The sequence below is a fragment of the Pagrus major genome, chromosome 2 (genome assembly GCF_040436345.1).
Source record: "Pagrus major chromosome 2, Pma_NU_1.0".
NCBI lineage: Eukaryota > Metazoa > Chordata > Actinopteri > Spariformes > Sparidae > Pagrus > Pagrus major.
The window spans coordinates 11,312,884-11,336,233 of NC_133216.1; the positions used below are offsets into that span (position 1 = coordinate 11,312,884).

Genomic DNA, 23,350 nt, shown 5'->3' on the forward strand with positions numbered 1-23,350 from the left:
TGGCCCATTATGAGGCTGGGTGAGACTTCACTACTTTTTTGGTACTGACTGTGATGTGTCTGCAGCAATGTGAACCGAAAACTGCCAAGAACTGAAAGCTAGCATCCAAAGTCTGGTCAGATTAATAGTCTTATTTAGTCATTATTTGTTCCCATGAAAATTACCAAAGTTATTCTTTTAGGTAATATGCCTGTACGACTGCTCGTGTTCGGACGGTAGCTAAAATTAACTTAATCTCAAACAAATACAACATTAAAACGCTGTTTGTACATCCATATAGTAAAAATCAACAATGTAATGTGAAAGGAGCCTCTCTGCATAATGAGTGGTTCTACTTTTCATACTGTTGACAATTGCTTTTCGCTGATAATCCATACTTAAACGCTCATTTTCGTAAATCCCTGACCGGGCTGTGACTATTACTTACAAGTGATTGTGTTGTTTCTACTTTACATAAACATTGTCAATACCCCCTCCACCACCTGTGCACTGCATGAAAAAACTGTATTATTTTTTCGGCATAATATCTTCAAATTGATATTGTGCGTGTTAAACGATGCTCTGAATGTAAACAGGCAGTTGAATCCGTGGCAGATATGCATCTTCTTTATCTGAGGTGAGAAGTGATGGCAGAGATAAGCGCGGGCTGTGTGATGTGATCATATTAGCATGTTTGCAGACTTGAAGGTGCAGACGCGCTGTGCCGTGCAGCCACACACACACATGCAATGAGCTCCTGTGAATATGTGTGAGTCTGTCAGTCTGTTGGACTCTGGTTTTTCTTGGCGTGCGCTTGATCGGTGAGGAGTCTTTGATGTTGTGCTGCAAGATCTGACGCTCTGATCTGCAGCATGACAGAGATGACATTGTGGGAGACTGCATCGGGAGTTTTGGCATATACAGTATAATGTTTCTGCTGGAAACATCCGCACAACATCGTGTTTCCTCTGTCCTCATATTTTCAACCTACTCTCAAAACAAATTGACTCATTCCCATTAGAGTAAGCTGCAAACATTACCTTTAAATTGACAGTACAATGTATGCTAATGGTGTCGGAGCCGTGGTCGCGCAGTGTATCCCCAAAGTAGTTACAGAGGTGTCGTAGCTGTTTCTCAGGAAGATGTGGAAAAGCCATTACAACTTAAACTGTGTAAATTGCTGCAACCAAATGTGACCACCCTAACTCATGTGGGTGGCGGGCTAACAACGAAGTCGTACTCGCCTGAAATAGAAACACAGCCGAACACGACTCTGCATATAAAGTTGTGTATACTTGCTGCTGCATTATATTGTTCATTTGTTTACACTCGGTGCCAGTGGGGGCACATGGAGATCAAAGATGTAGCTTTAACCTATGGATGCTGGGAACAGCGGCGGCAGAAAAAAAAAATCAGAGAACAAGAGCAATAGGAACCGTGGTGAGAAGGCGACAAAGGCAGCAGAGGTAATGAGGATGGAGAAACTGGGTGATTGATCATAAAGGTGCAGATATTCCCCTAACAAGCTTTAGCAAACTGAGCCTCTATAGGACGTCTTTTTTGAAAAAGGTGTGGCGACACAGGCAATAGAGATACAGTACTTTTTGACTTTCAGGGAGTTGGTTAGTTACGTTAGTTTTAGTCAAAGGCAGCAGGTGCACAGGATGGAGGCTGAAGTCCTGTTGATCCTGGACATCAAGCATGAAGTCACCAAAGTATATATTCTCATGTACTCCCGGTGGTTTATAGGCATTTGTTTCGCTGTAGCCGACTTTGAGATCTGTGTTTCCGCCCCAATACGATGGAAGTGAATAATAGTTTGGGTGAGGGTGCACATCATATACTTAAGTAATGCTTAACTAACACATGACCCATTAACAAATGATTAAGTCAATTTAACTTTATGAGATCAGTTAAGAAATGTGAATTTACAGTTATATCACATATTAATTGATATGTGACCACATTAGTTGCATTTCTGTTACATCTTCATACCTTAACAGCTCAATAGGTCGTTTTCAGCATCACCCAAAACAACATATATCACCGTTTCCAAAACAACACGTGCCGGACCTTCGCCATACGGTCGCATTCGTTTGGGTTTGGGCAAGATTAATACCTTGTTAGGTTTAGAAAAACATCGTGGTTTGGGTTCACATCACTACGCTACTTCTGTAACTTCCGTTACCACGTATCTACCCTGCCTCCATGACTTACTTGACTTACTTCACTGCTCACCGTTGACTTCTGCTTTCACACAGGACACAAACAGCCGTCTGCTGAACAAAAGTCCTGTCCTTGTTTAATCCAGCCACCATCCCGGTTCACCTCCCTACACACACTTGTCACTCTTTATCCTGCCTCTCCTCACATCCTTCTGTACAGCTTCAATAACTACTATAGCTGCTAGAAGTGGTCGCTTAACAACAAACGTAAATATGGGATGTAATGATATCCTCGATTTTTCGACCTACAGTATATTGTCATTTTTTTTTGAGGAGGACAGGCTCTTATTTCAGACCCATGTATTTGCTCAGCTTCTCTGAAAGCAGAATAGCACCTCTTCTCTTAGAAATATGGAGCTGTTTTATAAAATCAAACTGGTCGACAGATGCAATAATTGACATATTAAACATAAAAACATAAAGAAAAGTTACATAAATAAACTTTTATGTAGTTGAAATCCAGCTAACTTGATGCATATCAGTTAATGTATCAATTAACATTCTTTAATTGATGGTTTATTGATCCTGAACTAACCACATAAAGTCATAATAACTTCATCTTCTGTTAATGGTGAGCAACATGTTTATGATTAAGTGTGGTACTCACAGCAACGAAATATATTTGAAACGCAACCATTTAAACAGTTTTCATGCAACTGATCATAAAGAAAAAAAATCATCCCTGAGAAAAGTGTTGACAGGGTGATTTCTGGTTTATCCAGAGTAAGCACGAAAATACTTCTGGTAAAGACATTTCGCTGTTGATTTTTTTAAATTCAAATGTTCCAGCCCACTATCCCCAGTAATTACATCAATACTGGATGAATCCACAGCTCGCTATTTACGTCCGCTGCCCACGTTCAGTGTCAGTGCAGTAAGTCGGGTGCCTTTATGTGGCGAGGCAGGCTGTAAGGGTCTGGAGCATCGGGCATGTCGTTCATTAGATTTATACAGGAGTTTGCATCCTGTTACAATCTTTCTCTGACCTCGACCATGTCAACTATAAATTATTAATTTTAACCTCAACTTATTTGCCGTGCAAAGGTAATATAGAAAGTGAGGATTGTAAAAAATGTTGCATCTGAATGTAATTAATTAATTCATCCAGTATTGACGTCCTTGTCTGGTGTCAGGGTTGAAATTTTCATTGCTGTGAGGACTAAAATTTCCATTGCATTGACAGATATTTCAGAAAACCAGGCCTACATGTGACTGCCGTATGACTGTGACTGATTAAATTGACCCTTTAAAGCTATTTACAGACGGTCTGTTTTACATGAGTGTGATTTTCCTGTTTCACACCATCTTAATTGCTGCGATGTGGAGACGGTGCAGGCAACACTGGTCATACAAGGAGAGAAATCAACATCAAACTTGGTTTCAGATGCAGTTTTTAATAACAAAAATAATAATAATAATAATAATAATAATAATAAAATCAGAACTCACATTTATCGTCCAATTTGCAGGAGATAAAAGCTTTTATTTTATACATTTTACACAGACTAGGTGGCACCCTGTCTTCCTGTTTGTCTGCAGACTCTCTCAGCAGGTCTTCCGCAGGGTTTCCACTGTACAAGTCAAGCAAATGAACTCGGATAAGCTTGTTTGCGTCTGACTCACAACTTCTACATATGTTCTTTCCCTTTGATCACATCTGCTTGTTTCCTCCCACATTCAACAAACATACAATCACAGGGAGCAGCGGACTAAATTGCCCATTGGACACAAATGCAACTGTGGGCCCCAGTGAGCCTCACAGTCGCCGAGGCTAATTGGAATCCATATATGGAAAAATAAACCCGCACTTTGCTCACACTGTTGGTCATCACGGTTATACCTCCTCTGGGACGAGATTGAATGCCGACACCAGTCAGAATCGTGGCGATGTTGCTTTATTTTTTTCTCGATGTGTTTGAGTTTGCATGTGTGTTTCTGGCCTGTCAGTGCGGCACATCAGCAGTCGTAACAGGCGGTCCCTGTGGAGGGCAGACTGACAGGTAGGTAATGATCAAAGAGGCCGTTTCCTGTGTTTCATGTTGGGCTCAGAGAGAGATACATCTGTACTCCTGGCGCCTCTTCTTTTTCATGGGCCTCGGCTTGCAGATAGCACTCGCTCATCTCGCGCGCACACACAAGCACAAACTTTTAGTCATTTCCAGACTCCTCGCATTAACGGCCACTAACACATTTCTCAGATTCAGCCTCACTCTCCGATCATGCCGCACTCCCTCCCTTCTAATAAATCGCTGAACTCTTGCCGCCCGCACGCCGTCTCTCAGTCATCTCAAACTGTCATCTGAACTGTATCGCACATCCATAAAATATTAACCTGAAGGGGAAACACAGGCAAAGCCACCCAGTCTGTCTCCAATTTGACCCCCCTCGCCTCCGCCTCCCCCCACCAAGTAAGCAGGACTATCTCTCTGACTCAGGTGCCAGGCCACACGCGGATATCTTACCCTCAATCTTGTGTCCACAGTTGCCGGTGGCTGTGTGGACGGGTTTGTACTCTGCTGCCTCTCTGTTCAGCCCGCCACTTTCTGTTTAATCAATTGAAGCAATTCAGATTGTGTTTGAGAGAGGCCAAATCTCATCTCGGGTTGGATGTTGTTGGAAATGAAGTGTATCCTTGAGGATGGGTGTAAAAACAGCTTCACTTTATCTGGAAGATTAAAACTTCAGGGTCACGGTAATCTGTTTTAATGAAACTGTCAAGTAATCCGAGAATCTGTAAACTCTGTGTTGTCACACGCTGGCGTTTTGGGCACACCTTGCATGTGTATTTTACCTGACTGAATTTATACATGATTTTTAAATTACTGATTGGCAGACTAGAGGGTTATGTGATTGCTATGAGAGGTAAATTATCCAGCAATTAACCAATGTTAAGGTAATTACGTAGCCAATCAAATAAAACTACTCAAAGCTAGGTAGGGGAAGCATGAAGAGCTGATTTAATCATCTATAAAAACTACTCCTTTATGCACTCTTAACCCTCTTAATGTTGCAGGAGCAGATGCTTTTTATTTCCAATTTCATTTGTACAGGGGTCTAAATTTATTTGCAGGATTCGCACCTTTGTACCACCGTCCTTGGCAGTGGTTGGCCAGGACTCAGTGGACCTTTGGACCTTTTCTTGATAAGGACTTCATTTTAAGTGACACATCTCTCAAACCTCAACCCTTCTCTTTAACCTGATTGGACCAATAGACTATTGCTGAAAAATATTAAAAAGCTGTAATGGGGAAAACATTTTAAGTTTCAGCTAATCCTTTGTCAGTTTCTGAATAGACTTGACAAAAGGTCACGCAGAGAGAGAAACATACAAAACAATTGTCCTTTGTAACATCCTGTTATTTTAACATTAATGAGGTCATAATACGAACTCAGAAATATTTATTTTTTGGCAGAGACCGCCAAATATTAACAAAGTAAAGCAGTATGAAATGTAAAATTATTTTTCCTCTAACTTGATAGTTTGAGTTGTTTTGATGTGGGGATGTATGAGATACTTATCTCTAGTCAGTGTATTACCTGCAGTAGATGACCGTCACCTCTCCCAATGTGTGGAGAAACGGTGACTAGCACTGGCAGGAAACAGAGCATTGTACAGCTGTAAACCGAACCAGCTGCGTGTCTTTATGTCGCAACTTCACATTTCTGTAGGTCAGATTTTCTCTCTCGTCAAAATGCTTTACTTAGGCTTTGGTTAGGCTGAGGCACAAAAAACACTTGGTTAGGGTCAGGAAAACATCATGGTTTGGCTTAAAAAAAAACCTTTGTTGGTCCCCACAAACACGGCTGGAGATGGCTCAACTCCTCGTCATAAATATCCGGTTTTGGTCAACACAGACACGCCAGGAAACCCCCCGAGGTCTCCTTAAAATATCCAGTAGTGTCACAATTACAAATGTTGAAATACTATGGAGCCACGACGGAGACGCAGACTGGAACTGATGTTACTTGTGTGGCCTTGTTGCCTGTAACTCCATCACCATCCCCTACACATCCTGACATGAAAGTCAGACTACGTGCCATATTTGCATTTGTCACTTTTGCATTACATTTTTATTACCTATCACACATGCAAACTTGGAGTATCTGTGGTCTGCAGAAACAGCGACTGGGCTGTGATTGAAGCTATATGACTAAGTGAAATGGCTGCACCATCCACCATCAATCAAGTGGAAATATTCTATCTGGTGCATCAATCAGCCTGACGTATTTGGTATCTTTGGAAACTTTTGGCTCTTGTCTAGAATTTGAAATAAAGTTTCCTGGGTTTGAAAAATGTTTGGCTGCACAGTTAATGTGAGTTTGTATTGACTGTCCTGCCAGAGGGACAGTGGGATTAAAAAGGCTAGATAGTTTACTTGAGCTCCGTCCATTTTCAGCGGCGTCTGTGCCAGGCTAATTACTCGCAGTTTGTATCTGACCTTAGTTTTTCTCTGTTCCTTGCATGTCAAACTGTGCGAGAGGGGTCTTGGTCACAATCTGTGGCAGTTTTGGAGCATTTCACATGAATGTGGAATGAATCATAGCACTACAGTACAAGGCAGGTTTTGCAAAGTGAGTTTGAGGCAGTGTTTAAGCATTGTTTAGCATGTTTTAGCATTTTACTAGCTCTAAAGCATGTTCTGGGTCATTACATATCATTGTTGAAGGTGACATTGTGAATTATGAGTTGTTGGTGGTCTTAAAGTACCATACGTTCAGATCAACATTTTTTGCCATTCTCTGTTTTAAACTGATTGTCTCTTGAGTTTCGGACAAAGTAGGACATTTGAAGATGTCACATTGAAATTCTAACAATAATTTTCTCTATCTGTTGATGTTTTATAGGCTGAATGATACATCGATCAATCAAGAAAATAATAATTCCAATAATTGTAAACTGCAGCCTTACTTAAATCTTAAAGACTTGAATCACAAAGTGGGAATGGCTTCGTACTTTATGTATGCCTGTTACAGTACTTACAGACTTGAAGACATTCAAAGTGGTTTATTATTGCAGGTAATATAACTATGTTTAAAACCAACGACTTAAACTCTAGGGCTGTACCCAGTGTTGTTTTATTACATTCAAGGCTCTTACTGAGGTTTTATGAGGAAAACTTTGATTGTTCGTCATCATATTTTATGACAAAGTCACCCAACAAACAAAATCGTTAATTTGAATCAGATTAAATCAAGCGCAGAGTGCCAAGTGAATGCAGACACATAATATCTGAGATCTTTTATATATAAAAACTTAAGTTACTTACTAAAATGCTTTTTAGATAGTTGTTGTTTGAGTGTCGTTCTCCGTTATTGAATATCGACACTTGGTTGGTGGCTCGACCCGAGTCAGCATCAACAATCAACTATCTTTCTCCAGAATCTCTGACTGCACCTTAATATAGGTGTGTGCCTCCATTTGTGTGCAGAAAGCAGGAGAGCAAACAATGTTTTTGACCACAGTGAAAATTGGTATGAATTAAAGTATAACAAACCTGTGAATTTTAGGAAACTATTACATCTCGTTTTCAATAAATTTTACCTTTGGACTTTACAACAGTCTGGCGTTATCGGACATGTTTGCATCACACGAGTCTAAAACAATCCTGCGCTGCCAAGAACTGTGCAGACATCCCAGGTTAAAACAATGAATTGACCTATAAAGCTGTGCATCATTCATATATTGATGTAGAATGTTATGAATGAAGCTTTGAGGCTTCAGCTATTATAATCACATTTTTTTCCGACCTGCGTCTATATTTTTATTTACATTCACGTAAAGCTGCAGTCTTGCACGTCCTGAGCCTCCCTCTTCCAGCTTGTCAACAAACACCAGTGAACTCAAGGCTGACCCTCTTTTTACACACCCAAGGCTGGCAGCTGATCCCTCTGAAAACCAGCAGAATCTCTGAAAAGGGGGTTGGGGCGATGCGTAGCTGGCAAGCATGAAAAGCTTCGAGTGATTGATAGCCATTTGTTTTGCCTGCTTAATACAACATAAACTCTCCAGCGATTCATCACCAGAGTGAGGGTTTTCCACGGTGCCTCTGCAAAGCCCACTAAAAATAATTCATTTTCTGCGAGGTACGAGCCAGGCACTAATGTTAAATATTCATGCGGGTCCAGTCTAAATGATGTGGCCATTGGCACACAGTTAGAGCACACTCTGCGGAAGGGAGGAAATGTCAAGCTGTGAATAAATGAAAGCAGTGAAGCCGTATATTACCCTGCCATTGTGAATTTACTATAGTTGCCATTTTGTACGGCCACTTCAAATAGATCTCTTTTATAATCAATACACTCAGTAAAACATGGAGCATATTGCCACGTTGGCAATAATCTGGGCTCGGTGTGTTTGCTCATCCTTTATTCACTGTTTATACTTGTTGCCTAATTTGTGCCTCATGAATGTTAACAGAGGACTTTCTGTTGCAACAGTCGGCGCGTTCACTATCAAAGCCACCGAGTTGAGTCTCTTCAAAAGCCGTCGATGCACCGGCGCGAGCTCCTCTTGCCGCGCGGGATCAATACGTCTTGTGCCGATGCAGCTGTTATGGTTTGATTCGTATTGACCGCCACATCAGTCAGCTGCATTCATTTCTGAGATGTTTTCACGGCGCAGGCATGCTGATACGGAGGAGATGTTGTCATGGCGGCGGCGAAATTGTTTTGGAGACGTTATAGGTCATCTTGTGCCATGATATCAGTAAGCACAGTGGAGGGAAAGGGCAAAATATAATAGAACTTACTGGGTTGAGTATCCATTTAGAGGAACTCAAATAGAGAGCATAATGTCCGCTGTGCATCATTCGGGTGGAATGGGGAATGTTAAATGGCCTCATATTGACAGACACACTCTACCAGTATTCATTTTTATCACACACACACACACACATATGCGTCCCCCGCTCACATTTGCACACACACATCTCCTCCTGCAGTCTCTGACTAATGAGGCCTAGGGCTGGAGATGGTTCCATCAAGGAACCCCCCTCCCCCCCCCCCTCTCTCTCTCTGTCACACACACACACACACTCCTTCTCTCGCTCGCTCTTCTCCCCTCTCTAAAACATGCACCTGATTGATAGCAGTGATTTGACTGAGAAAAGGGAAATGGGAAATTGAAAAATGGTGGGAGAAGATTGGAAACAACGCGCTGATTATAAACTCTGTGAGGAAACAAAAGGCCTTCCCTCTGCCTTTTCTCTTAGCACGGAGGTAGCAGGTGTGTGTCTGACAGGTGCCTGATTGAGGCGCACAAAAGACATTACAACTGCAAACAAATGGACGTGTTTAGCGTCCCTGGATGCAGTTAACGTTTTGGGCTGATAGATGTGATTATGAGTATATGAGCGGAGACAGCCGGAGAACGGGCACAGGTGTTAGGGAGAGTGGAGAAGAAAAAACAGAGTCGTGTTATTGTTGTGATGATAATAATCCATCTATACAATTAATGGTATGTCATCGCCAAGGTCATCAGCCTTGGGGGATGTATTTAATGTGTCTCATATTGTAATAATAGAGCCTCTCTCTGCTGGGGACAGATACACAGGAGGCGTGAGACCGCACAGATTTATCATCAGGGAAAAAAAAACACCAAAGTGTGAGTGTGAAAATGAGAACAACAATCAGTGCGTTCTAAAACCTCTGATTTACAAAGTAACCTCAATTACCTCGATGCCATCGCCATTTATTTTGGTCTTTTTATGTTTGTGTTCTCATATTTCAGGACCAAAAAAACAATAGCACTTTTATAACAGTGGAATAAATCGCCCCGCTACGTCGAACAGCTTTGTGTATTCCATAAATGAGGGAGCGTCTTGGCCGAGGCCCCGGTGGTTTAATATTCTCTGAGAGCTTCCAGACAGTGAGTGGTGGTGCAGCAGCTGTCTCTTGACCCTGCCGGACCCCCACTTACCCCTCTGACCACCTCCTTTCCACCGGGCAGGCTGTGGCGATGACAAGCCTGTCAGAAGCTTCTCCTAATGTCCTAATTACCCCTCACACACACACACACACACCCACACATGCAGAAACACTTGTGCAGATGTACGCACATTCATCGTGAGTAAGCAGATATGCTGGCTGACGGGCTAGAAAGCACAGACACACACACACGCCATTGCTTTTGTGAACACTGCTCATGTGGGTTTTCCTGGCAAGAGACCACACTATAGGTGAGGCATTACAGCGTCTCCGGAATAGCAAAAAAAAAAAAAATCCTTCCCTCAAGACTCTTTGAGAGGCTTTGATTCGTATCATTCTAGGCGCGTTTTGATCCGGGCAGAATCACAGCTTTCGGTTTCTCTCCTGTGGTAACAAACGCAGGCACTCCTGCCGCAACTTTTCTTTTAAAAAACTGAGACCGAGGGGCTGAAAAGAGGCCTCGCAAGCTGCCTGCCACCTCTGAGAGAGAGGGGGAGAAAAAAAAACACAGAGGGGAAAAAAAAGATGCAGCGTCACCCGAAATAGACAATCTGAATGAGATGTGATGTGTCACTTTGCCAGAGGTTAAGCTTTGCCTCGGCTTTCAGCGAAGGATCTCTCTTTCTCTGCTGCATGGTTTGTCGCTGCTGCACTTAAGTCCATGCTCAGTCAACCAGTCTTGTTAACATAACAGAGTGAATGATTGTGCCTGGTAGGAAAAAGGAAATCTTTGTACCTCCCAGTAAATGCAGTTGCTTGGTGATTTATAGACCCACGAAGTTACTGCATTTGTCACAATCAGCATGACTTAATAGTGTTACTATAATGCTCTTCCCCGCCTTGTATCATGTTGATTTGAGACATCCTGCCTACGAGAATAGTCTTGCTTTATTATGTCAAATTAGCTTGTGATAGATGTGTCACCGTGATGTGAGGCCACCGCTGCCTTTTTTAATTCCGCTTTTATTTTTTTTGCATGTTGATGCCGTTTTATTTGTGTAACAGGGAGAGCTCGGTGTCTGTCATGTGAGGCTGTGTGGAGCAGCAGTCTGCCGTCTACAGTAGTCAGAAATGTGTTAGTGCTCCCTTTTTTCTTGACACGACTCTGAGAGCCGAGCACTACCTGAGTTGTCATTAAAGCGGCTGGTTGCTGTTTGCAGCTTCTTCTCCTTCTTCTTCTTTTTCTTTTTTTTTTTTTTAGCAGCTGCAGAGACATTTTCATGTGTGTTGTGAGCGACAGGCTCCAGTCACGTACACCAATGAGATTACACACCCTTTTTTTGGTTTTCAAAGGCATGACTGATGCTTTATTTCAGCCTTTTATTCATAGGAACATCCATCTATTGTTATTTATGCCCATAGCACTTAACTAACAGGAAGAAGGGCACCATATTCAATAGATCTGCTTTATATCTGCCAGCATTTCTGAAGGATTATCCCTTAATCTCTCCGAGTAAAAGCTGTCTTTAGCTACACGTGTCCTCCTGGCTTTTCATGAGTACAACACAAACATTCAGGCCATAGATTGGACATTTACAAAGCATGTGCCATTAACAGCGAGCAATTAACCTCCTCTGTGGGGATATTTACAAAATTTCCTTTTTATTACAGTTTATCAAGCAGGAACATGCTTTGCATCTCCTGTAAGCCTACCTGATTAATATGTTTGAGTTGACTCTGGGGAGAGTTAATCTGAGTATTCCCTGTAGTGTTTGCAGGTGAGTGTTTTCTGATATCTCGCTGACAGGTTGGGCTGGATTAAGATGTGCCTGACAGCTGATAATAGCAGCAGCAGGTCAAAGCTGTATATAAATAGCAACTAAATTGCTGAATAATGCACAAAGCAAAAGAGCAATATTTACAGTATGACAAAACAAGCCATCGCAGGCATAAATGCATCATCTGTTCCCGACAAAAGCCTCCATGAATGAGCATAGTTCCTTCTTTACCTACAAAAATAGCAGTTCCTAGCTCAAGGTCCACTTACTGGCTTTATCCTGAGCTTTCAGCTGCACAATGCAGTCTTCCTTGGTGCAAGCTCAGTTGCTGTTATGATGCCACCCATACCACTTTTGGGACTTCTCTCTTAGGGCTAAGCAACATGGCCTTGATATAATATTGTGATAAACTATCTGTATCTCGATATTATTGAAATCTCATCAAAAGCACCTCATAAATGTTGGGACAGGGTGACAAAATCCATTATCATAAAATTTTTGACCAAATATTGCGATATATAGATTTTGCAACAATATTATAGGGATGACTGTACTTATAAACAATCATCAGTTATGTGGATATACTGACTAAGTGGCTAAAGGTAAAGTATTAGAACAAGTAGAACGATCTGGTAAATTCAGAAAATGACATCACTTTACTGTAATGCAGCCTTTAAAACCAGGAAAAGAAAAAGTTATGCCATATCATGATCGAATGAAAGAGCTGTTTGATGCTATTTTCATCAGCATCAGTCGGGCTGCAACACATGATAATTTTTATCACTGATTAATGTGACAATTATTTTCTTAATTGCTCTAAGGTCTACAAAAGATCAGACAATACTGAAAAGTGATAATCATAGATTTCTTAAGCCAAATTTCACATAAAATAACTATCAAAACTCAAAGGTGTTCAGTTTGCTTTCGTAGACGACTAGAAACACAGAAAATAGATCATTTAAGAAGCCTGAGTTAGTCAAGTTTTGGCATTTTTGCTTGGAAAATTAAATTAAATTAATCAGTTATCAGACTTGTTGTCAGTAAATCGATTAACAGATAATTAACACATGTTCATACCTAAACAACTAAATAGGTCTAGCGACTTTAAAAACAATATATCACCATTACCAAAAAAATTTGAGGCATACCGGTTCATCGTTGTATGCTCCCAGTTTGGTTGGGTTAGGTTTAGAAAAATTTGATTTGGATTAAAACACAGTAAGTCTGTTGCTTATAAACTTCAGTTATGGTACGTGATGTGAGTTAACTACGTTAGTAAGTTAAAATAACTCACCGTTGGCTTTTGGTTTCACACAGGACACAGTGGTCTCCTGGGTGAAATTCATGCATTTGTCTGACCCATTCATCTACCTTGTCTTCATCTGTATGCACAGTCTGTCTTGACTTCCTCCTTTGCTACTGTAATAATTACCACAGCCACTAGAGGTCACTGCCTAACAAGAAATGTAAATATGGGTCATAATAAGTTAATACGTTTTCTGGTGAGGACGCGCTTGATGATTTATTCCAGCTCCAGTGTGAAGTTGCTAAAAGTCTGTATGGTTCCAGTTTACATTTGGCCAGTAAAAAGCTTTTATGCTGTACATCTGTAGGTAATATATGCAGCATTTAATGTGGATTTGCAAACGAATCTGCCCAACAACAAAGATTTTGGACACTGTTTTTTTCCCCTTCTTTTTGGCGGGGACAGCTGAAACTCTTTGATCGGTTTCTTTTGTGAAAAAAACCTGACCTCAAAAGTCGCCCGTGTTTATTGGGTCCACTCTGCAGGAGCTCGCTTTCTCCATCCGATTTCCTTGAAGAGAAAAAGTTTGAAGCCCACCTCTGATCCTCCTAATTAAATGAAAACACAGTAGGCTACACACAGTGAGACAGCATCGCCACACACACACACACACACACACACACAAAGGTAACCAATGTGGATCTCTATGGGGAACTACACAGAGTTCCAGCATCCGACTCTGCTGTGTCCTCTTATGCAGTGCGATCACACACTAGGTTGACATGCAACACGCTGCAGATCATGAGCATAAATAAGCAAGGGAATGTTTTACCTGAAAGGAAGAACATTAATTCAAAGGCATCACACTAGTTCTGAGAAGAAATGTTGCCTCATTAGTGTTACCCCACTGCTTTTTACTGAGCAGCAGCAATAGAGAGAGAGACCGAGAGGGAGGGAGAGGCTATGTGCCACTCTCACCACACAGACATCCAGTCTCCTGAGATCTTAGTTTGCCTCAGCCAACGAAAAAATAGTGCAAATTATTATGGATTCGTTTTGGGTGGCAATGGGTTGCACATGCCTGCGTCTCCAGAGCACTTAGAGCCTCACTTCTTGTACGAAACATAATGCAGCGCAAGAATATGCCCTTTCAAATGTCAACAAGGAACGTGTTTCCTGCAGGAAATGTAGCACCACTGCAGGTGGAGAGCGGGGGAAACGCTCCACTTTCTCTGTTTTTTCCACATAATGCGGCTCGTTGTGTGGAACGTCAGGATGAAATGAAAAGGAGAGGAGGTGAGGAGACAAGGACAGACATTATTTGGAGGACGGGGGTTGGCCTGCCCGCTCTCATCCCCGCGTGATTGACAGATTGGTGCAACGGCTGCACTCGCACGAACGCCATCACACGCATTTCCCCCAGAAATCTGTCTGTCAGCACTGTCTAAGCAGAGCGACAGCCATGACATCTAATCACAGTCGAGCTGGCACCTCATAACTTCTACCTAATGTGCTGCAGGTACAGAGGAGAGACGGGGAGCACGGCAGACGCACCACAACGCTATTTATAGCCCCCTTCAGAGGCCACCAGCAGGAAGTGGATCATACTGAAGGGTTAGGGAAGGTGTCAGCGCACTATATCACAAGCGTCTCTGTTTAGATATAGGTCTCTGTTGACAAGATTAAACACTGAGATGCCCCGGTGTTATGGTGATGCATTTTTCTGGGTTACACTCCTGACAAAGTAACGTAAAACGAGGGCAGATATACTACACATACAAGATGATAATGAGTCATTTACATAATGTTGCTACAACATTATAATTACCTGGCAATTAAAGCAGCTCAAAAGCCTCATTATGGTCTGTCCTGAGGGCTGGTTGGACTGGGACACATACGGTGTGCTCATTCAAGCTCAGACTTTGAGCCCGGCTATCAAGCTCAATCCCTTTTTTTGTGCTCAAATCTTCGCCCCCAGAAGCCTCATTATGTTGAATTATCGCCTAATAAAGATAAAGTTTTGACTGACACTCTGAAGTTTTGAGGCGTTTGAGAGATATTGCAGCAGGCTCCTGGACAGTGTTCAAAATTTGTTTCCCATCGTGTGTGATTTGTCACTCACACTTCTTTGTCCTGCGGGATTTGCTGACACATTGAAAATGCACAAAGGAGTATAACAAGGACATGTGTCATACCTTACACCCTTATTACGGCGGCAATGACAAGCTAGACAGGCAGTCACTTCGACATACTGTACCGCTCGGCGCTGCTGCAGCTCGCAGAGTGAAAAAGCTCCAAAGTCTGTGCGAAATGTCAATAAAATAAAAGATGGTGTGTGAAATATAAAAATGTAGATATGAATGTGCAGGAGAGGGCAGTAGAGGAAGAGGAGGAGGTGTGTGTGTGTGTGAAGGAGGAGGGGAGGAGGAGGAGGAGGGGGGTTGTTTATGAATAGCAGACAATGAATGATGGAAGCTCTCCCGAGGGTGCAGGCCCTGAGCACCGCTGCGGGGACTTGGGAACACGCCAGTCTCCCATGCCCTGTGAGATGCCAGTTTGGGTGGGCACCGTTCCGAATGGGTGCCCTCCTCTCCAGGATACAACGCAGGTCCTGGGGGAGCGTCTCCAGGCAGTGGCTGCACCACAACGGGGGCTGGCTCGAATCTCAATCAGGGACCTGAAGAGAATAAAACAAAGTCCATATATTCCCTCTGAACCTCCATATTGATATAACAAGTGGCTGAAGAGAGAGAAATGGCTCATTATGCCGGGACTGTCGACACCTGTGGAAAAAATAGAATGAGTGGAATGTAAAAATGGCTCATTATGATGCCTTTTGTATTTCTTTTAATTGGTGGGAAATTACACAAATAGCATATGGAGCTTGAGTTTAATGAATGAATGAACAGCCCTATTTAGAAATTATGCATAATCTTTTTGTTACAAGTGGAATGTGTCTCTGCTCGCATCCTGTCTGCTCACAACCTGTCTCTTTTCTTTTCTCTTCTGCTCTCGTCCTCGCCTGCGCTGCAACAGGAGCTGCTGAAACCGTGACAGGTACTCTTTTCTTTTTGCTACCTGCTGTTCATTTGGAAGTGCTCGCTCCTGTCTGTGTCTGTCTGTCGATTGGCCGTCCATAGCAGGCTGTTCATCTGTGCATATTTACATGAATGGCTGGTTATGTTGGTATTTTCTTTTCAGGAAGGAGGAGAGAGCCACGAATGCACTCACAATGCCTGTCCTTTTTATTTTTAATTCTCAAATCAACATCTCGCCAGATGTATTGACAGATTTCAATTTCAGCTCAGGACACTTGGTTGCCACTTTAGTTTGTCTGCTGTTAATGAGTTTTTTACTGAGTTATGTGATGCTCGGAGGTGCAATATTTTATCCCTTTCATGCTTGAATTATTAAATCAAAAGTAGTATTTTTTAATTTGAGTTTTTTTAAAACTTCTAAACCAGTGAGAAATCATGCTAATAACATTTTCTCAATATAAGTTATTTTGAAGTTATGACACCATGCATCAAAAGTTTAAAAAATGTAGTATAAGTATAAATCTTTTTAATCTGAGACTCCTAGACAGGTAAAAACTATATTTTTCAACTAAATAAGATGTCTGAAATACTTTAATCCAGATTTGAATAATATTTGTCTTGGGTTAATATTTACATACATTTTGAGGACTATTCATTATTACTCATGAATAAAACTATTCAAGAATAAATTATATCATAATTTCAAATGAATATACAAAAATACAAACATACAAAATGAGACAGAATCTAAATAATTAGGCAGAATGTAATTGTACCAACAACAAAAACAAACAACCCAACCACACTTGGAGCTGAATGCTAAAATGATTACAATTACAATGCTTACATACTGATGTTTCGCAAGTATAATGTTCAACATTTTCACCATCTTAATTTAGCATGTTAGTATGCTAACAGTATCAATAAACACAAAGGAAAGCTGTCATTATAATCCATCCAAAGTTATTCTCATGTAGAACAGTATTATACCTGTTTGCACTATATTTACAGAACATATTGTGTGAACAGGAGTTGTGAGTGCGCGGCTGTCTCCTCCTTTCTCTGAGCTGCAAACTAACACCTCAACAGGTGCACTAACCTCCCTGTTCTTTGCCCACTCTGCTCTCTAACAGGGTGTGAGGTTACTGTGAGTCATTGAAAGTAAATCTCAGAGTTTAGCTGGTATTAGTTAAGATGAATTGGGGCAAAATTAAAAAGAAAACACCACTTTCTAGTAAGTGATTAGGTTTGAAACATGTAAACACAAGCTGTCAGTTTGGACGGACTGAACTGGCTTCACTGGGATTTCAATACTAACCAGCCGCAGCTATTAGGGACGCACTACCGCGTCCCAGTTTTTACAACACATGCACGTTACTTGTGCAGATGCCACGGATAAAGATCTGAAACTGTGATTTCTGTATCCCAAGAACTTTTATTGAAAACACTTTTAAATACTCCTCTAAAATGAGTAAAAACCATGCAGGGGTGGAATTTTAAAGCACATTTACTCAAGTACTGTATTTAAGTACTAATTCAAGGTACTTTAGCATGTCCATTTTATTTTACTCAGAGGCAAATATTACACTTTTTCCACTACATATGTCTGACAGCGAAAAATACAATCCTTTCCAGTGAAATGTATCTCCAACTTCTCCAATCTTCTGAAAAATTTAAGGATTTCCTGTGAAAAACTAGTTGAGCAAATCCTCTTCCTCAAGCTAAATAAAATGTTTTTTAATAATGGATTAGCTGGATTATGCATCATCACAAGGCTAAAAACAGCCTGTTTTTCTGAGCTCATAAAAAGTTTCCTTTTTAGAGATTCTTGGTTCTCACAGGAGAGCGAGGCTACAAACACATGATGATCTCATAGAATATGATGCATTGCTGTAGTTTAACTAGAAAACAGTATGTAAAGAAGTTAAAATGAGCTTACCTTAAACATTTACATGCAGTAAAATGCAACATACACATCAATGCAGCCATAATTTTAATCCCACAATTTATAAACAGTGACAGGGACCATTTTACTGCACAATGAGTACACATTTTCCTGAAAATGCTTTTACTTAATTAAGGTTTGAATGCGATGCGATACGATACAATACAATATACTTTATTGTCGCCATAGGGAAATTTATCATGGACTTAAATGCATAAATGCCTCCAAGTTACAGTAAAATAAACTACATAAAACAAAACAGCACCACCTGTGGCAGTCACGATAAATTGCACATAACAAATATTGCACCCACCCCATGTTAACACACAATGCAGGACTTTTACTTATAGTTGAGTATTTTCACAGGGTGGTATTCATATTTTTACATCGGTAAAGGAAGTAAAGTAGTTCTTTCACCACTGGAAACATGGTGTTTTCTTGATTTAACAAAGTAAAACATTTATAAGGTAGTGGTTCAAAGTGTTATGGGAGGCAGATACCCTTTTAAATAAAGTTTATAAGGTGTAACTAATGTTTTTTAAATGGTTAATGAACCATTTTCTAAGACACGCAAAAGGCAGTTTGGCGTTTATCCTTTCTATTTGGTAATATCGCAGTTCTAAATGTTGATAATGCATTAGATAATGCTTAACAAGCTGTTAGTTAATATATTTTGGTCAAGAACTCTGCAGGCTTTATGCGGAAAGGAAATGAAAAGGGCTTCAAACTTATCTACATAGCTTTGGAAAGCTTCATCAGCCATTTCTAAAGCCAGTGACGTTATATAACCCCTTTGCAAAGTCTGCTTCATTAGAAAGAGGTACCCGCTGATTACAGCGTATCGATCATTTCATTTGACAAACACAAACAAAAATGACACATGCAGCAGCCTGATATTCAAGTCATGCTGTGGCATCATTATACAAACACTGAGCTTCTAAGAGAGCATGTCTTTGGTAGAAAAGAAAAAAAGATGGTCAAATTAGTGGGTATGAAATTTTGTGAAACCTTCCCATGCGCTGGGTCTCGGAGAAATGGCACTGCGCTAATTATACCCTGAGACAGAAGCCTTCTCACTTGTGAACATCCTTAAAACAGCATTTCATCATGAGGACCAGGGTTTAATGACTGAGCAGGATAAAGACGCGCTGCAGTCGAAAGGCAGCATCAGAGAACGAGAAGGAGAAACTTTTATTGTTAATGACTGTCTATAGTCCTGGTTGTTCCTTGAAAGGACACGACTGCTGCAGACAGCGGCGACTCAAGGGAGAGGAATTGGGGGCTGGCTGTCCTGCTTTTTGCTCCCCCTTTCATGTCTTTTGATGTGAAAACAAGAGAGGGAAGTTCAAAGAGAGAGCCAACTTGATTCAAAGGTGCCTGTCTCCGAACTTCTGCTGGAGGAGCTGCTCCGCTAATATTTCTTGATTTCGTCAACTTTTGTTCAAATTGGTCGGGGTAGGTACTGTTTTGCATTTTGAGTACGGCTGATGAGCCGGGCCTCGATGAGCCAGACACTCGATGCCAGATTGTACATCCCCTCAGAGAGCACACAGACTTTCGAAGGTCTGTATTTCCCTCTGACTGTTTCATTCAGTATGTTGTGATGCAGGAACAGGAGGGCAGCCATGTGTAGAGATACAGGCACTTTACTCTTCCAGACAGCTGCTGGAATGAGTATGAATTTATCAGCCAGTCATCTGTGCCATGCCTCTGCCCACTCCCCCTCCATCCCCACCCACCACCCAGAATTAATGACTGCCTCTCCTCATTTGCACCCAATCATGACCAGGATGCTGAGGCAATTGAAAATGTTTACTCCAATTGCAAAAACCCTCCATGTTCCACAAAGTGGCCTGTTTTCACTTTGATGGGATTGCTAATCACAGCGACGTTATTTATGTGTGTTTTGAATTGGAGATGAGCCTAGGCTGGGATATTGGAGGGGGACCAACCTTGCTTGGGGCTGCTAAACCTTATGGAGAATTTATCTATTGCGTTCCCTTTCTCTCAGTCCAACAGATTGGGAGCAGAATAACCTTGCTTTGAGGCTGCTCTGTGTTGCTGTTTTGACTGCCAAATACATTACTTTTACAGCGATGAAATAAAACAGACATCAAAACACTTCACATTGCTTTTCGCCTTGTCTTCGAATGCACTTAGTACATGTACGAAGGAGCTCTGGCGCACTTGATAACGTTACAGACTTCCACATTTCAGCTCTCCACATGAAGATTATTTTTGATTTGATGCTCATGATTATCGCTCACTTTATTTATTTATTTTTTCATGTCGGAAGGAAGTAACTGATCGCTCTCTTCACTCATTCCTTGATTTATTTAGTGGTTATTCAGCAGTGCCGGGCCCCGTTGCTACAGAGAGAAAAATATGAGTTAATGTTACATAAAGGAGACCTATTATGCTTTTTCATTTTATAGAGGTTCTTGGGCATGTTAAAGATCTTGAAAGTTAAAAAAGGTCAGAGTCAGCACCAACAGAAGCTCCTCTCTCCCACAAAAAACACTGCTCCTGAAACGCCTCGCCTTTAATTATATGACTTTTTGACATCAGACGTCACAGATTTGCATAATTTATGCTGCTGCTAGTTTGGAACGTAAGAATTGATTTAGCACAGCTGCTCTGCTTCTTGTTAGCGGTGCTGGTTCAGGCGTTTGTGAGCTGACCAATCAGAGCAGACTGGGTATTCAGGAGGCGGGGCCTTAAAGAGACGGGAGCTAAAACAGAGCGTTTCAGACAGACGGGGGATACAGTGATGCAGCACTGGACAGTATGAGAAAACTGATGTGTTTATTGAGCATTAAATCATGTAAACCTATTCTAGTAGTAACCCAAAATAAAATTATGAACCTGAAAATGAGCAGAATATGTCTCCTTTTACTTTAAAGCCCATTATGAAATGTGTGCATTAGAGTTGCAATGATAAGTCACTCGAGTGGTCGATTGAAAGAGAATTATTTGCTAACTATTTTCATAATCGATTAAGTGTTAAGTCATTTTTCAAGCAGTTGCTGGTTCGAGCAGATTTGCTTCCTTTCTCTGAGATGTATGATAGTAAATAAAGAGACTCTGGGTTTTTGGACTGTTTGTTAGACAACAGAAGAAATTTGAAGACATCACTTTGGGGTTCAGGAAATTGTGATGAGCATTTTAAAGACTAAACAATTAACTAAATGAACAATTAGGCAAGTTGTAGTGTAATAAGAACATGTTTATGTCCTCATCACTCCTTGTACAGCCCGCAAGAACAGGATTGATTTTGAACTAAAGTAAATTATCAGAACCAACCCGTAATTGCTTCCGTATCGGACGATTCTGCACCTCAGGATTTATCTCCAATGACAATTTGTTGTGCCAGTGTAGGAAACATGGAGCCCCACATGGAGGGAGTGGGGGAGTCAGGGTAGTGGATAGGTGTGTAGTAAATCTGACTTTTATGCATTTGACTGGACTTGCAATTAATATTAATTTCCCTTTAAAGGAATGTTTGTTCTGCACTGTGTAGACTGTGCTTGCTGTTTTAGAGCTCCCTACTGGCAGTTTGTATGCAGCAGTGTTAGATTTACCTGATTTCCTGTCTAGACAGGATGTTGTTTAGCAGGAGATGAGTTGTAATCTGTCTCCATCTGAAACATACAGTTTATGCCTTTGTAAGTTATTTACTAAATTTAGTGTTTAGTTAATTAGGTAGCTTATCATCTGGTGAGACTAGTATAATGTTAGTAGACTCCATTTCGAAACTAAGGTTTGCACAGTCCAGCAGCATTAAACAACTTTAATAAATCGTCCACAGGCTTGTAAAGGCGGGCCCGAGAGAGACGGGGAAGGTCTCATTTTTCACGTCAAGTTACAATCCGCTCACATATGGCCATGTAAATTGGTACAAATTGTTACATCGAGCCAGTTTAACCCCAATCTTTCCCTGAAATCAACCAAGCGGTTTAGTTGTCTAACCGTTACCTTACCTCAAAAGAACAGTTGGACATTTTGAGAAATACTCTTATTCAGTTTTTGCTCAGATTTAGATGTGAAGATTGTTACCATTCTCATGTCTGTATGGTAAATAGGTAGCCATAGTAGGCTAGAGCCAGCAGCTGGTTAGCTTAGCTTAGCACAAAGACTGGAAACAGGGAGAAATAGCGCGGATGGCTTTGTTCAAAGGTTAAATCCACCTTCTAGACGAAATACTGACAAAATGAACGCAGAGTACGGACAGAGGGCGCCGTCTGTATCCGTATCTAATGTTGAACTATTGTTTCAACCAAAGGTAATTTGCTATAACTACAATCTTCGCCTAACGTCAACCAAAGTATGGACACCATTCACAGTTACTGTAGAAAGCAACAAAAACGTTGGTAGCTGACATATTCTGTTGTTTTGCAAAATTACCCAGTTTTCTTGTCTCTGCAGTAGCTTTGTCAGGACAATATGCACCAGCAATCTCTCTGTCTGCTCTTCTCTAACAACATTGTCTGCATTTATTTGTGCTGTATACGCCATAGTCCAATCTTTCTGCCCCTTGTGGTTCTTAGCGGGTATTGCCTGGTAAACACCGAACCCTAATCATACACACCTCCCGCTGTACTATTTAATTTGGTTCATGTCTGTGCCCTCAAATTAAATTATGTCAATGCACATTAGCAAGAAGTAAATATAAACTACATTAAAAACCTATCTAGGATTAGCTACATACCTGTAATGGGCTGCAGTTTGTACTTTTTGTACATAATCTGTGTCTGTTTTTTTACCTATTACCTTCCTTTTGTCCTGAACCTGATCCCCGGCAGCAGAGTGGAATGAAATGGGTAGTTCATTGCATCAGACAGGTCTAAGGAGCTTTTTCTCCACAGGAGGTTAATTTCTTATTGCTTGCCGCATTCAGAGAGTTCATTTTGAATCATGTTAGTTTGGCTGTCTATTCCCATTATCACTATCTGAAAATGCAGGTGTTTTTTCTCCTCCACTTTGTAAATGTCAGAATGCAATAGAGGTGTCTGACAACTCGGGCATGCAAATGTGCTTTTGATGTTTTCTTGGGGCCGTGGCTGAGAGCGTTGCTCCTCTGCCGGTGCGAATCTGAGGCATTAAAACGTATTCTCCGTACTCCTTATGCTTTTTTGGCTCCTGCCAGATAAATATAGCACAAGGTGACTTTTGATTCTCTTCCTCTTTCTCTTGGAAGACGGGGCGGGGGAAAACAAAGCCAGGCTTTTTTGTGTGCGGTGGTTTGATGTGAGGTGTAAGTTACGATGACAAGG

General features: G+C 41.2%; 1 protein-coding gene across 2 annotated transcripts in view; it reads left to right on the top strand.

Moving 5' to 3' along the window:
- cadm1b (cell adhesion molecule 1b) overlaps positions 1-23,350 on the top strand; it is a 166,442-nt gene that overhangs the window by 96,226 nt on the left and 46,866 nt on the right. Inside the window, exon 2 of one of the 2 annotated variants that reach the window (XM_073480959.1) lies at positions 16,131-16,151. The exons of the other annotated variant lie outside the window; for it this stretch is intronic. Coding sequence (XP_073337060.1) covers positions 16,131-16,151 — 21 coding nt within the window. The remainder of the gene's footprint in view (positions 1-16,130; positions 16,152-23,350) is intronic. 2 annotated transcript variants of the gene reach the window in all.